Source organism: Geotrypetes seraphini, chromosome 11 (genome assembly GCF_902459505.1).
Source record: "Geotrypetes seraphini chromosome 11, aGeoSer1.1, whole genome shotgun sequence".
Lineage (NCBI taxonomy): Eukaryota > Metazoa > Chordata > Amphibia > Gymnophiona > Dermophiidae > Geotrypetes > Geotrypetes seraphini.
This window is the reverse complement of record NC_047094.1, coordinates 56,983,198-56,999,007: the sequence shown is the minus strand read 5'-3', so window position 1 is coordinate 56,999,007 and position 15,810 is coordinate 56,983,198. Positions and strand designations below refer to the sequence as shown.

Below are 15,810 nucleotides of genomic sequence, written 5' to 3'. Positions count from 1 at the left end.
CCTCAGCTGCCCTGAGCATCCGGATTTGGGTGCTGACCCTTCTTCGCAGATTTTTAAGCAGATTTCTGTCTGTCTCTTTATGGCTGATGTTCTGAAAGAGCTCCATTTGGATTCTCCATCTTCATTTCTCAGGCTTCAATCTTGGACCGTTCTCATGTACCCTTTTTTCCATGCAGCCCACAGCTCCTTGGGCTAGTTTCAGAACAATGTGATACCCCAGAAAGTGCTTTCTGACCTTCTAAAGCTATGTCTACGCTTTATTACCTGGATCTTGATTTTCGGAAGGTTTGTTCTTGGATCTCACAGAGGCTTACTTCCATATTACAATCTATCCAGAGCATCGCAGGTTTCTGTGTTTCCATGTTCTGCAACAGCATTTCCAGTCCGCAGCTCTGTTCTTTGGCCTCGTGATGACACCAGCACTTTCGTCAAAGTGATGGTTGTTGTGGCAGCTTTCCGCCAGCAAGGGGTCCAAGTCTACCTATCCTGGGACAACTGATAGATTTGGGCCTTATGTCATCAGGTGTACGAAAGTGCAGTGGAGACAGTAGTGTCTCTGCTGCAGGTGTTGGCAAGTTCAGGAAGAGACGCTTGGCATCCTCCCAGTCCCTGGAGTTTATGGGGCTTCTCTTCGTCTCCAGACTGTCATGTATTTTTTCTCCAGGCACTTAGACAGAACTTTCGACAACAGATCAGAATTCTCCTGGACCGTCCGGCTCCCTTGGCCTGGTTTTATCTGCAGGTTCTGGGGTCTTGGGCAGCCTCCTTGGAGGCGATCTCCTGGCCAGAGCGACATGCGTCATTTGCAGGAGTCCCCTCCTATCTCAGTGGTCTCTGCAGAGTTTTCCCCCTCAGATGCTCCTCCCCTGGATGGTGCCAGCTAGTTATGACTTCAACTGGTGACTTCAGGGAGAGGCTGTCTGCCAGGGCTGGCTTCTTAGGATTTCCAAGTGGACGACTCACAGGACGGATGCCAACCTGTTGAGTTGCGGGCCCACTCCATTCAGGGGCAGTGGACTCCTGGTCCAAAACATTGGTTGACCAATCATCTGGAGCTTCAGGCAATTCAGCTGGCACTTCTCGCTCTCCAGCCCTTCTGAAAGGACCAACGCCACTATATCCAAAACATCTTATTCTATCACAGTTTCTAGATCCAGAATCTTGTTTCCCATACTTCAAGCATTAGTATATACTGCTTTCCAGACATTGCTCCCTTTTCCCACTCGTGTAGAGGTATTCAGTGATTTACTTACCTGTGTGGGGGCTTTGATCACCCATGCCCCATGTACTTCTTATGCATCAAATTACAGAACTGCCCTCTTTGTATTTTTGCAGCATGTACCATTAAAGCCTGTTTCTAATTGTTTTACAGGGGGAGAAGCTCGGAGAGGCCAAACAGAATCTGTGTTCAGCTACATGCTATCTGGTGAGAATCTTTTTCACTTTTATTTTATTTTATCAATTTTGTATTTATTTATATATTTTTTTTTATTTTCACTGACAAATACATTCAAATATATTGAAGTTTTTGTAGGTTATGGTACCTTTTTAAAATACCCCTCAAAAAAGAGAAATTGTAGTATTTTGCCTGGTAAGTTTTAGGCCCCTTCTTTAAGACTAGTACAGATGTACACTTCCAGGATGGAGCAATACGGGTTAGGATTTTTCAGCTTAGAGAACAGTAGCTTAGGGGAGATATGATGAGATTTTTAGAATCGATTGTTTATATGAATGCAAGTACAAAGAACTCTCTATTCATGCCATCAGCTGAAGGAATTTGGATTGATTGACCCTACTTTTTATAACTATAAAATGATAAAAAATCTCTTCACTACCCTAGAAATGACAAAGGTTCTTCCATTGTAATCCCATTCATAAATCTTTTGTAATCCGCCTTGAACCGCGAGGTAATGGCGGAATAGAAATCTCTAATGTAATGTAATTGTTTTTCTGAATTCAGGTACAGAGAACTCTAATCATGCCCTTAGGTTGCAGAAATTTTGAAATTCGAAGACCTTTTTGAACATAGTGTGTTAATATTTACTAGCCAGTTAGAAAGCAAACCTGAGTGTCACATGCCCCTTCTTCATATTCTTATTACAGCACATTTTGACATTGATGGAGCATAGGGGCCAGATTGTTCAGGCACCTCATGATTTGGAAACAGTACTGTTCTAGGGAAAGGAGTTACTGTCAAATGTCTGTTTAGCAAGTTCTGGAGCTCTGATATATTAAGGTGTGGGATTCCTGGCTGAACTCCTCAGTAGAGGAAAGGGGCTAAAAATGGATATATAATTACTGATAAAGGTACTTCCACTTTTTTTTTTCTTGAATAGCCATACTGGGTCAGACTAATTATCCATTTAGCTCAGTATCCTGTTTCCAACAGTGGCCAATCCAGGTCACAAATACCGTAATTTCACGCATATAACGCGCGCGTTATACACGATTTTACAAACCATGCATAACCGTGCGCGTTATACGTGTGAGCGCGTTTTACAACTTTTTTTTTCAATCCGATCGGCATCCCCCCTGCGAACCGGCATCCTCCCCCCCGCTCGCGTCACACCCCCTCCCCCGCGATCCTACATCCCCCCCAGCACCGCAAAACATCTCTTACCCGATTGGGCACCGGCACCAGCACCAATGCACAGGACGTGCCAGTGCCAGTGCCCGAAGATCCTCCCTCGTTGGTTTGGGCTGGACTGGGCGGTGCGGTGCTGGAGAGATCCTCCTTCTTCCTGCGCCGGGCTGGACTAGGCTTTGAGCATTTGCGCATGCTCAAAGCCTTCTGGTCTCGCTCTCTCTGAGATTATCTCAAACCAACGAGGGAGGATCTTCGGGCACTGGCACTGGCACATCCTGTGCATTGGTGCTGGTGCCGGTGCCGGTGCCCAATCGGGTAAGAGATGTTTTGCGGTGCTGGGGGGGATGTAGGATCGCGGGGAAGGGGGGGTGACGCGAGCGGGGGGAAGATGTCGGTTCGCAGGGGGGATGCCGGATCGGATTGAAAAAAAAACGCGGGTAAGCGAGCAGGGGGGAGGATACCGGTTCGGAGTAGGTGGGAGGAGGTTTTAGCATGCGTGGTATATGCGTGTGCGCGCTATATTAAAATTTTTTTTACATAAATTTGTGTTCCCCGTGCGCTATACCCATGTGCGCATTTTACACGGGTGCGCGGTATATGGGTGAAAATACGGTACTTGGCAAAAAACAAATAGTAGCAATATTCCATGCTTCCAATCCCAGAGCAAGCAGTGGCTGCCCCCCCATGTCTGTCTCAATAGCAGACTATGGACACTTCCACCAGGAACTTGTCCAAATCTTTCTTTTTTAAACCCAGTTACATTAACTTTTCATTTATTTAGATTTAGTATTTATATACCACCTAAGTGGTTTACATTCAGGTACTCAAGCATTTTTCCCTATCTGTCCCTGTGGGTTCACACTCTATCTAATGCAATGGGGGATTAAGTGACTTGCCCAAGGAGCAACATGGAATTTGAAACCACAACCTCAGGGTGCTGAAGGTGCTGAGGCTATAGCTCTAACCACTTTGCCAAACACTCTCCACCGGCTCTGTAAGAAGGGAAACACTGTAACTACTGTAACACTGTAACTACTGTTCCAGTGCAATAGATGAAACATTCTAGATCTTAGGGTTATTTCCCACTACTCGCATGGGCTGCAGAAGAAATCTATTACAGGTTTTTCACACTGCCTCTAGTGCACAGTTCTTCAACTGCCAGTCCGCGGACTGGTGCCAGTCCGCAGAAAATTCCTGCCAGTCCGCGCAGGACCGGCGAGATCAACATCTTCAATTTCCTGCCGGTCCGCACAGGACTGGTAAGATTGAGGAGCTGTAGTTCGCGCAGGGCTGGAGAGATAATGGGGAGCCTCAGATAGTGCGCTTTTTCCCCTCCCAGCGACTCTCCTTACTTACAAGCGCAGCGATTCAGGAAGGAAGCCTTGGAGCTTTTGCTGAGTCGGGCCGCCTCTGATGATGCAACTTCCGCTTTCCTCAAAGGCGGTGCGACCCAACAAAGGACCCGAGGCTGCCTTTCCGAATCGCAGTGCTGGCAAGTAAGGAGAGTTGCTGAGAAGGGAGAAAGCTGCTGGGCATGGTGAAAAAAATAGGGACAGCTGCTACTGGACCTGGAGAGGGAGAAGGAGAGATGCTGCTGGGAGGGGAGGAGGGAAAGGAGTCTGGGAAGCTGCTGGGCAAAGGGAAAAAGGGACAGCTGCTACTGGACCTGGATTTGGATAAGGAGAGATGCTGCTGGGAGGGAAGGAGAGAAAGGAGGCTGGAAAGCTGTTGGGCAAGGGGAAAAAGGGACAGCTGCTACTGGACCTGGAGAGGGAGAAGGACAGATGCTGCTAGGAGGGGAGGAGGGAAAGGAGTCTGGGAAGCTGCTGGGCAAGGGGAAAAAGGGGCAGCTGCTACTGGACCTGGAGAGGGATAAGGAGAGATGCTGCTGAGAAGGGAGGAGGGAAAGGAGTCTGGAAAGCTGCTGGGCAAGGGGGAAAAGGGACAGCTGCTACTAGACCTGGATTGGAATAAGGAGAGATGCTGCTGGGAGGGAAGGAGGGAAAGGAGTCTGGGAAGCTGCTGGGCAAGGGGAAAAAGGGACAGCTGCTACTGGACCTGGATTTGGATAAGGAGAGATGCTACTGGGAGGGGAGGAGGGAAAGGAGTCTGGGAAACTGCTTTACAAGGGGAAAAAAGGGACAGCTGCTACTGGACCTGGAGGGAGGGAGAAAGGAGAGATGCTGCTGGGAGGGGAGGAGGGAAAGGAAAGGGAAGAGAGTTACTGCTGGACAGGGGGAGGAGGGAAGGGAGAAGAAAAAAGGAAGGAAACAGCTGGCAGGGAGATTAGAGGAGGGGTAGGGGAGAGACAGGAATGAGATGGGAAGGGGGGTCAGCAGAGAAATTGAGAGGGACAAAGATGCTAGATCTGGTGTAGGAGAGATAAAAATGAAGAGAGCAGTGAAGCTGGAATGAATCGTGTAAAAAGGAGAGAGGGGCACAGGCTGGATGGAAAGGGGAAAGGCGCATAGAAAGAAGACAAATACCATATGGAAGGGGGAGAGGTCAGACAGTAGATGGAAGGTGCAGATGCTGGTTTGAAGAGACAGAGAGGGCAGACGCTGGAAGGAAGAGAGTGAAAAGAAGATGAAAGCAGAAACCAGAGACAACGAAAGGTAGAAACAAATAATTTTATTTGTATTTTGTGATTAGAATATATCAGATTTGAAATATATATCCTGCTAGAGCTGGTGTTAGACATAACTGGGGACTGCAAAGTCCAGGCAGTGGCTTAGGGCTCTCTCTGACCAGGGGGGCAGTTGCCCTAGTTGCACTCCCCTAACCCTATTCCTTCTATGTGTGACTGCGGTATTCTGTTAGCATGATATTTCTGTGTAGCATTCTGTAATAATTTGGCTTATTCAGTTTTCTTGATAGTAGAGGGGATATATGTGAAGGGGAGGGGAGACAGGGGTTTTATTGATCCTTGCTCTGTATTATTTGTATTTATAAAATGACAATTGTACAGAATATTGTTTCTTTTTATACTTTAATAAAATACATTCAGTATAAAATCATAACTGAGGCTTGTGCGGATGGGATTAGATGGTTTGCGAGGACCGAGCTCGCGGAAACGGGGTTTTTAAATTTCAATCCTAGTAGTTTGCCGGTATACAAAATAATTTTTTTTTCCGCCGGTCCATAGGTCCATACACTGCTCTAGTGTACTTCACAGGCTAGATTACCCTGGTAAACTCTTTTCAGTAGATAGGTGAGACATTCTAAACTCCCGCCCCTGTCCTTCCTGCGCCTGCCTACTGTTTCAGTCTGTTTATGCTTCTCCAAGTTCTTTCTTAGATGCTGTCAGCCTTTGGGGGCTGGGAAGAATACAGTATATATGTTACTTTTTTCTGCCGGAGTAGTTTCTGAGTTCCTTTGAGACCTTTGTTGGCTGTTTACAGTTGATATTCTCATGTAACCTTTTGGGCAGAATAGTTGTTTCTGAACTTGATTGCCATGGGTGTCTCTACTTCACATTTATTTAGTGGCTCTCGGTGTTTAGGTACTAACTGTAGGTGGAGCTAGAGAGTACAGTGAAGTACAGCAGAGGCACAGAGGAAAAATCTGGAGTGGATTCCTTCTGCAGATGGCATGCAGCCAGTGGGACACTACCCATCTGTCTAGAATGTCTCACCTATCTACTGGAAAAGAGCTTACCAGGGTAAGTACATAATCTCTTTTTGAAACGCTGCTAAGAACATAAGAATAGCTTTATTGGGTCAGACCAACAGTCCATCAAGCCCAATAGCCCGTTCTCACGGTGGCCAATCCAGATCACTAGTACCTGGCCAAAGCTCAAAGAGTAGCAACATTCCATGCTACTGATCCAGGGCAAGCAGTGACTTGCCCCATATCTTTCTCAAAAGCAGACTATGAACTTTTACTCCAGGAAATTTTTAAAACCAGCTACGCTATCCACTCTTACCACAACCTCGGGCAATGTGTTCCAGAACATAACTATTCTCTGAGTGAAAAAATATTTCCTCCTATTGGTTTTAAAAGTATTTCCCTATAACTTCATCGAGTGTCTCCTAGTCTTTGTAATTTTTGATGACGTGAAAAATCGATCTACTTGTACCCATTCTACTCCACTCAGGATTTTGTAGACCAAACATATCTCCCCTCATCCATCTCTTTTTCAAGCTGAAGAGTGCTACCTTTTTAGTCTTTCCTTATACGAGAGGAGTTCCATCCCCTTTATCATCTTAGTCGCTCTTCTTTGAACCTTGTCTAGTGCTGCTATATCTTTCTTGAGATAAGGAGCAGACTTGAACGCAATACTCCAGGTGAGGTCGCACCATGGAACGATACAGAGGCATTAAAACATTCTTAGTCATGTTAACCATCCCTTTTTAAATAATTCCTAGCATCTTTGCTTTTTTGGCTACCGCCACATATTGGGCAGAAGGTTTCATCGTATTGTGTACAATAACACCCAGATCCTTTTTTTGGGCGCTAACCCCCAAGGTGGACTCTAGCATCCGGTAACTATGATTTGGGTTATTCTTCCCGATGTGCATCACTTTGCATTTGTCTACATTAAATTTCATCTACCACTTGGATGCCCAGTCTTCTATTTCCTAAGGTCTGCCTGCAATTTTTCACAAGCCGCATGCGTTTTAACAACTTTGAACATTTTATTGTCATCTGCAAATTTAATCACCTCACTCATCATTCCAATTTCCAGATCATTTTAAAAGAAGTTAAATAGCCCTGGTCTAGGTACAGATCCCTGCGGCACTCCATTGTTTACTCTCCTCCATTGAGTAAAATGACCATTTAACCCTATCCTCTGTTTTATATCTGATAACCAATTCCTAATCCACAACTGAACTTTGCCCCCTATCCCATGACTCTTTAATTTTCTCAGGAGTCTCTCATGAAGAACTTTGTCAAAAGCTTTCTGAAAATCTGCATCAACCGGCTCACCTTTATCCACATGTTTATTCACACCTTCAAAGAAGTCTAGCAAATTTGTGAGGCAAGATTTCCCTCGGCTGAACCCATGCTGTCTCTGTCTCATTAAATCATGTTTGTCTACGTGTTCCACAATTTTATTTTTTATAATTGTTTCCACCATTTTGCCCGGCATTGAAGTCAGGTTTACCAGTCTGTAATTTCCCGGCTCTCCCATGGAACCCTTTTAAAAAATTGGCATAACAATGGCCACCTTCCAATCTTCAGGTACTAAGATGAGTTTAGCGACAGGTTAGAGATCATTAACAGCAGGACAACAATTTTATGTTTCAGTTCTTTTAGTACCCTGTGATGTATTCCTTCAAGTCCAGGTGATTTATCCACTTTTTAAATTGCCAATTTGGCTTAGTACACCTTCCAGATTCACCGAGATTTCTTTCAGTTCCTCCACATCATTACCCTTGAAACCATTTCCAGTTCAGGTAGATCTCTTATATCTTCTTCCGTAAAGACTGAAGCTAACTGCTTTCACCATATTCTCTAGTAACAAATTTCAGAGTTTAATTACATACAAACCCCACATTCCATATTTGGAGCCTAAAATGTTGGTGCCAACTAGCTCAGTGCTAAGCATGATTCTGTAAAAGTTACACGTATGTTATAGAATCACAATGCCTGTGCATGTCATAACTTTTAAGCACACTCATTTAGGCCAGCTAAAACCAGGTCTATATGCTTTGTGCCTAAACTATGCGCTGACCATTTGGTCAGCCATAACTTCTAGGAATGTCCAGGATCCACCCATAATCTGCCCATGATCTAGACCTGGGCATGCCCCCTTTTATATTTGCACACTGGACATGGTGCATAACACTGTGCAACAGTGGTTACCAAGTTGTGCATCTAACTTCTAATTGATGCCAATTAGCATCAATTAGGTATTTATTGCCAATGAATGGCACCAATTAAGTTTTCAAACTATCCTCGTATATATAATTGATATTTTTGTTCTCTTTCTGATGCCCTTGTTGTGATGTGATTTGTGTTTTGGATCCTTTCATTTGCCTGTGTTTGAAATTAGGATATCTGCACAGTAGAGGATGACAAGTAAAGACCAATTAGCTTATCCAGTCTGCCAATTATTCTGGTCTATACAGCTTTCAAGACAGTACCTGCCTCACGGACTTCGAGGTAAAATTGCATTATTTGCCGACGATGCTAAACTGTGCAACATAGTGGGCAAAAGCACAATGCCCGACAGTATGACCCAGGACCTACTCTTACTGGAACAATGGGTCACGCAACTTATGGCAACTGAGTTTTAATGCCAAAAAATGTAAGGTTATGCACCTTGGCAGCAAAAATCCATGCAGTACTTACACTCTGAATGGTGAGACCTTAACAAGAACTGCTGCAGAACGGGACTTAGGAGTAATCATTAGTGAAGACAAGAATACTGCCAATCAAGTAGAGAAAGCTTCATCCAAGGCTAGGCAAATGCTGAGATACATCTGAAGAAGTTTTGTGAGCCGGAAGCCCGAAGTTGTAATGCCGTTGTACAGGTCCATCGTGAGACCTCATCTGGAATATTGTGTTCAATTTTGGAGGCCACATTATCAAAAGGATGTGCTGAGAGTGGAGTCGATTCAGCAAATGGCCAACAGTATGGTCTCAGGACTCAAGAATCTCCCATATGAGGAACGTCTAGGTAAGTTGCAGCTATACTCTCTCGAGGAACGCAGAGAGAGGGGAGATATGATAGAGACGTTCAAATATGTTACTGGCCATATTGAGGTAGAAGAAGATATCTTTTTCCTTACAGGACCTATGGCAACAAGAGGGCATCCGTTGAAACTCAGAGGTGAGAGATTTCATAGCAACACTAGGAAGTATTTCTTCACTGAAAGGGTGGTTGATCGTTGGAATGATCTTCCACTTCAGGTAATTGAGGCAAGCAATGTGCTCGATTTTAAGAAAAAATGGGATAAGCATGTGGGTTCACTTCGAGGAAGTGCTTAGGGGGGGAGGGTACTTAGAGTGGGCAGACTTGTTGGGCCGGTGGCCCTTTTCTGCCATCATATTCTATGTTTCTATGTTTATGTGCCAACTGCCAGCCATAACATTTTGAGCACTTGGAGTGTACCACTGTTCATTCAAGTCATATTTTGTTCATTGGTTCATCATACTGGGTACATGAGCATTCAAGTTCCCAGTCACCACCACTATGTCTTACCACCAAGCTTATAATAATCTAAAACAATGGTTCCCAAACTTGTCTTAGACCACCAGCCAGTCAGAATTTCAAGATAGACCTAATGAATATTCTTGAGGCAGATTTGCATGCCTGTCTCCTCCATTATGTAAATTTCTCTCATGCATATTTATTGGGCCTATCCCTGAATAACCTGGACTGGCTAGTGGTCCTCTAGGCAGGTTTGGTAACTACCAATCTAAACAGCTTGTGAAACTATTGAAGATGTCTGATGGGGGCCACCCTAGCTCCTGTGACTTTATTAGACAGTAGCTGAATGTCAGCATCAACACAGTTGGTTTCTAAGATGTGTTTTAGCAAATTGGTACCAACTTAACTAACCTATGGGTATCACTGGGTAATATTTATTTTATTTGCTTGTTTTCTGTGTATCATCTGGCTTGATACCTGGCCACCACCAACCTGCTGCTGTCAGCCTAGTTGGTTTCTGGAGAGTAGTAGCCCTCTGGTTTCAACCTGTAATTTTTGCCTTGAGTTGTATGAGTCACTGTTGATACCTCATTTCATTTCCATCTGTACCGTTAATAGTTGTGAGCACAGAGTAAGTGATAATATAAATGACATGTTTATATACATAGTGACAGTAGCAGATACCATGCTATCAACCTGTCTGCTGCTTGAGAGATTGCAGGCAGGTTGTTTTAATGTAATGAATCTGCACCATCAGCCTTCACAAGGAAACAAAAAACTGTGAGTATCAGTTTCTACAATGCTCTAAGAGTTTGCTGTAATTTGGTTGGTTGATAATATTTAAGAGTCATGGGTTTATGTTATTGTAAATCACAGATCTGATCTGCTACATTCAGCATGAAATTGAAACAAGAAAATAATTGAACAGTGAGGGCCTGTTATGCTAGTTTTCCCTATAAACAAAGAATTAGGTGGGGGGAGTCTTAGTAAATCAGGTCTGTAGTACAAAAGGAATAAATTGGTAGAAAATTATTCTTGAAAAAAATCCACTGAATCTTTTATGTTTTAACACTGGTGCAGTTTTTGACACAGAGAAGGCCTTTGGACTGGGTTCGGTGGGATTTTTTGTTTGGGGGTCTTGGATAAGTATGGTGTCACGGGGTTTTTTCAGGATGCAGTTCAGACGCTTTATATGGACCCTTGGGGCCCAATCTGAGTTCTTTTCCATCGGTCAGGGTACTAGACAGGGCTGCCCATTGTCCCTTCTCTTATTTGTTCTCACTCTGGACCCCCTGATTAGGAAGGTTCTCTCTAATCCTGATAAAGTGGGTGTGACATTGGAAACCCATACTTTTAAAATTGCTGCTTTCGCAGATGATCTCTTAGTGCACATTACCTGGCCTCGGTTGTCTTTGCCTACTCTCTTGCAGAATATGGAGATTTCTCGGGATTTCATTTAAAAAGAGGATAAGTCAGAGGCCCTGGCCACGGATGTTGAGTTGTGTCATCAATGGGGCATGGGTTTTCCTCTGCGTTGGGTGGACGGTCATTTTAAATATCTAGGGATACACCTACCCTTGAATCTGAGCTCTTTGTATCAAGTTAATATACCTGGTCTTCTCCAACATACTAAACAACTGACTAAATGGCAGTTGTTATCGTTATTGTTGGAGGGTCGTATTGCCCTATTTAATATGGTGTTGTTTCCCAAATGGCTCTATACTTTCCAACTCTTTCTCCTATGGCTAACTAACAAAGATTGGTGTCTTTTGCGGAGGGAATTAGTGAAATTTTTCTGGGCAGGGAAAAAGTCTAAATTGAAATTTGCTAGTCTATTGGGGCCTGGCAGCAGGGGTGGATTGGGGCTTCTGGACCTCAGAATGTATAATTGGGCATGTTCCCTCCAACATCTTCATGATTGCCTTACAAACAGTCGTTATTCCATCCCTACCATCTCTTGTATCTACTGCATATACCTCGCCCTCGGTTACCTGTTCAGATCTGTTCGAGTTCCATCTTGAGTTATATGCGCCAAGCTTGGCAACATTTGCTGAAGGCTAAGCACTTTAATCCAGCAGTGATAGACCTCCTGCCAATTCAAGATAATGGTGATTTTGAGCATGGAATGACCTCTGCAGTTTTTTGCAGTTGGAGTGCCCAAGGGGTACGTTTTCTTGCACACATGTTCGATGCAAGGGGTGCTGTACAGTCGTTCCAAATTTTTTCTAATGCATTGGCTGTGGGGCTGGGAGATTGTTTTGGGTTCATTCAATTGACCCATTACTTGGCCACTTTGAGACAGTTGGATCTTTCTGTGGGAGTCAGGGATAGGGTGCATGCGTTTTTTTGAGAAGGTTGAGGGTGACATCTAATCTAATCTAACCTAATCCTTAGGTTTGTATACCGCATCATCTCCACGTTCGTAGAGCTCGACGCGGTTTACAGTAGGAGAAATAGGAAGGAACTACAACAGAGGGTAAGAGGTAGAAGTGTGAAGAAAATTTAGAGGACTTGGGATACCAAGATGTAAGAGTTTCCTTGATTCCTACATTGGAGGGAGACTTACATTTTTTGAGAAAAGCCAGGTTTTCAGATGTTTGTGGAAAACTTGGAGAGAGCTCAAGTTCCGTTTCTTTGTTACATAAATTGCTTTGGAAACTCCAGCCTCCCAATACATTTTCTCATGCCTTTTGGCACTGCCCGAATAGTCAGTCCTTCTAGAATGGTATTTTTGCTTATTTGGGGACTTTATGGGGTATACAGGTATTGTGTTCCCCACGGGGTGTGCTGTTTGGGAAAGCAGCCTCCTGTGGGGTTTTTGGGAGGGGGCCCCATTATGCTGTTCCAAAAAGCATGTATGGTGGGTCATAAATGCATTATGCAGTCTTTGGATACATGACACACCACCAGATTATTGGCATTGGAGAAATCAACTCCACCGATTGCTGCTTCTTGAGACTTGGGATGTCCGTAAACTTTCTAAGGGCCAACAACTTTTTGTGCAGAAGTGGGAGCCTTATCTTAACTCTTTGCCACATAGAGTGAGGAGTTTGATTCTGAATTAACTTTCTTAGGGTCATCTTCCACTAAGGGGTGGTGGGGTTTGGGGGGTTGCTTTGGTTTTGGAAAGGGAAGGGGAGTACGGGTGTCTGTAGGTTTTTTTCCAGTTACTAATGTTTGATGGTGTTCTGCTCTGGAAGTGGAGTCACAAGAGTCAGGACTCTGCCCTTTGTGTTTAGATCCTTTGTTTGTATATTGGCACAGTATTTCTTTTGTTATCTCAGTTTTTGAACCATCAATAAAAATCAATTTGCACTAACACTGGTGCAGTTAGAGTCCAGAGTTGATGTGTATTGAAATAATAACAATGTTTCTCTTTGTATTGTTGTATATGCACTGGACTGTACAATACAACAAGGGGGGGGGGGGGGGTCACATGATGCGCTTGTACTGAGCAGATGTGTGCTGCTAATAACCCCTCCACATCATGCTGTTGAAGAGCCAATACCGGCCACTGGGAAGCTAACATTGAGCGACAGTAGGAGAAATGGGTTTCGGCAACCCAGAGGGCTCGGTATGCCTACAGGACCGGCTAGAGCACCTAAAAGTAAACTAAGCACACCTGACTTTAAGATGGCAACTGTGCCGTCCTTGGCACCCCCGAATCCGGGAGACTGGCTTAACATGCTTCAATCAGCGGTGTAGGGAATAACGAAAATTTTGAAATCCACTCACAGCACATTTCTGAGACTGAGCGCAGAATCTCTGACTGGGAGGACGAGGCGCTGAGGGAGCATGCTCGGGTGGATAGCCTGCTGCAAGCCCAGGTGGCCGAGCTCACGAATCACCTTGATGAACAAGAAAACCGCCAGGGAAGGAATAACCTCCGGTGGTAGGACTCTCAGAGTTACCGGCTGAAGCGGACTTGTATCATTTTTTTCCCGGTCGCTGGGCCTGGAGACTGGTGTCTGCTTTGTGTGTGAGTGAGCGCACCGGATGGGAAGCACAAGCAGGGGAGAATGCAAGGCCACGAATGGCGATTGCCAAGTGCCTCAATTGGAGGGAAAAAGAACTGATCCTGAAAGCCTATCGGAAGTCCAATGGCCTGGAATAATAATAATAATAATAAACTTTATTTTTCTATACCGCCATAGTCAGACGACTTCTAGGCAGTTCACAATGTAAGAAGGCTGGACAATCAGCGAATTACAGAAAGCATGAAGAATAAATGTTACATGAGAAATAGGAGTTACCTGAGAGATTAAATTAGGGTTAGCAGTGGGGAAATGACATAGTGAAAGAGGGTCGTCTGTTTAGTCAATGAATTTGTCGAATAGAGTGGTTTTAATTGATTTTCGGAATGATTTGTAGATCTGTTTGGGTTCATTTATGCAGTTTCCCAGCCAGGATTGCTATCTGTTTGCTTGGAACATGAAGGTTCTGTCCAGGAAGGATTTGTATCTGACGGAGAAAAAACTGTTCCTCTTTAATGATTATTCCACTAGGGTGGCTACCCATCGGAGAGAAATGTCGCCTCTCTGCTCCTTCCTCTACTGGAGAGGAGTGAAGTTTGCGTTGGTTTACCCAGCGAACCTCTGGATATGGAGGGAGGGAAAGACCTACACATTTGAGGACTGGGATGCAGCACAAAGATTCGTGGATACCCTGAATATCTCTGTCAATGGCGAGGGACTCAGAGCAGGTCCTGCGGAGTGAGCCGGATTGCCTGAGGGAATAAGCTATGAGTGTCTCGGATAGGCTGGAAGACCATTGAGTGCTCCAGAGTTCCAGATGGGGAATCGTTGAGTTGCCTGTTGGCCTGGTTTGTCCTACTATTCTTGTGGACCGAGTGCCCCGCTTCCTTGCTGTTCTTGAGAGCCGGGTCCCATGTTCTGGGATCAGGGAAGTGATGGATTGGACTGAGTCAATAGCAGAGACCATGAGGCTAGGCCTAAAACTGTTTATGGTGGAGATTTCACTGTATGAGTCTGTGAAACTGTAGAAGCCCAGGCCCTTGCTCTAGTATGCTCTCCTCTCCCATGTGGGGCATTATTATTATTTTGTTTTTCTTTTCCTTTTTTGCTTTTTTCTGAGGGACAGGGGTTCCTGTGGGGGATGGTTTCCCCAGGAAGGGGGGGACTGCATCAGGGGGGGAGTATGTGTGGAATGAATGGTGTGACTGGCTACGGGTATGGTTGATGGGAGGGGGAAGGGGAATGAGTGGGAATGCATGGCCATCCGCTTTTGCAGCGGGACCACCTGATTATCTGCGCCTGGAGATTGGGCAGCCTGTTGGGGATCATGACACCTTGTTATTGCTTCATCATTGTGCGGGAGGAGGGGGGTCTAGCTGTGGGGCCTCTCCTTTCTTTTTTTGCTTTGAGAAACTTGCATATTGTTTCATTCTGAGTTTCTTTGAACATGGTTAAATTAAAACTGTCTACACTAAATGTGGATGGACTTCACTCTCCAATTAAGGGAAAAAAATACTCAATTGGTTCAAAAATAAAAGATTGATATAGCTTATTTACAAGAAAAACAACATCTCCACCCTTGAACATTCAAACCCGCAGGGAGTTGTGCTTCTCAGCATTTAATAGCAGGAAATGGGGAGTAGCAGTATTATTTCATAAACAGTTGCCTATAACTATTCACAGGGTGGTGCAGGCCAAGGAAGGCCGATATGTGATTGTAGATGGAGAGTTATGGGGCCACAAATGTGTACAATCACAGGTTTTTTTCTGATTTAATTGCTAAGATAGCTATGTATCCCGAATACCAGCCCATGATTGGGGTGGGGGGGGGGGGGGATTTCAACATCGCTGTTTGGCCGACCATGGACCAAGGCCAAGGATGTTAATCTGCTGCTAGATCAGCTGGAGCTGGTAGATCTGTGGAGGACATTACATCCCAATGAGCGAACATATACTTTTTACTACCATCCGCACAATGTATATGCCCGATTAGATTACATCTTGACTACACCCTCTCTACTCTTGTGGGTGGTGGGGATCGTGATTGTGGAGGTTCCTTTGTTTTATCATTCCCCAATAAATTTGTAACTTCAGATAACTTCGGACCCTAAGGAATGGTGTTGGAAATTTCTGAGTTATCTTTACCGAGA

The 15,810-nt window shown here is 44.6% G+C and overlaps 1 protein-coding gene across 3 annotated transcripts in view; it reads left to right on the top strand.

Annotated features, from left to right (window-relative positions):
• The window catches only part of C11H16orf71 (chromosome 11 C16orf71 homolog), a 282,532-nt gene that overhangs the window by 157,050 nt on the left and 109,672 nt on the right, over positions 1-15,810 (top strand). For all 3 annotated transcript variants that reach the window (XM_033963852.1, XM_033963851.1, XM_033963853.1), the window contains one exon: positions 1,373-1,426. In XM_033963852.1, coding sequence (XP_033819743.1) covers positions 1,373-1,426 — 54 coding nt within the window. The remainder of the gene's footprint in view (positions 1-1,372; positions 1,427-15,810) is intronic.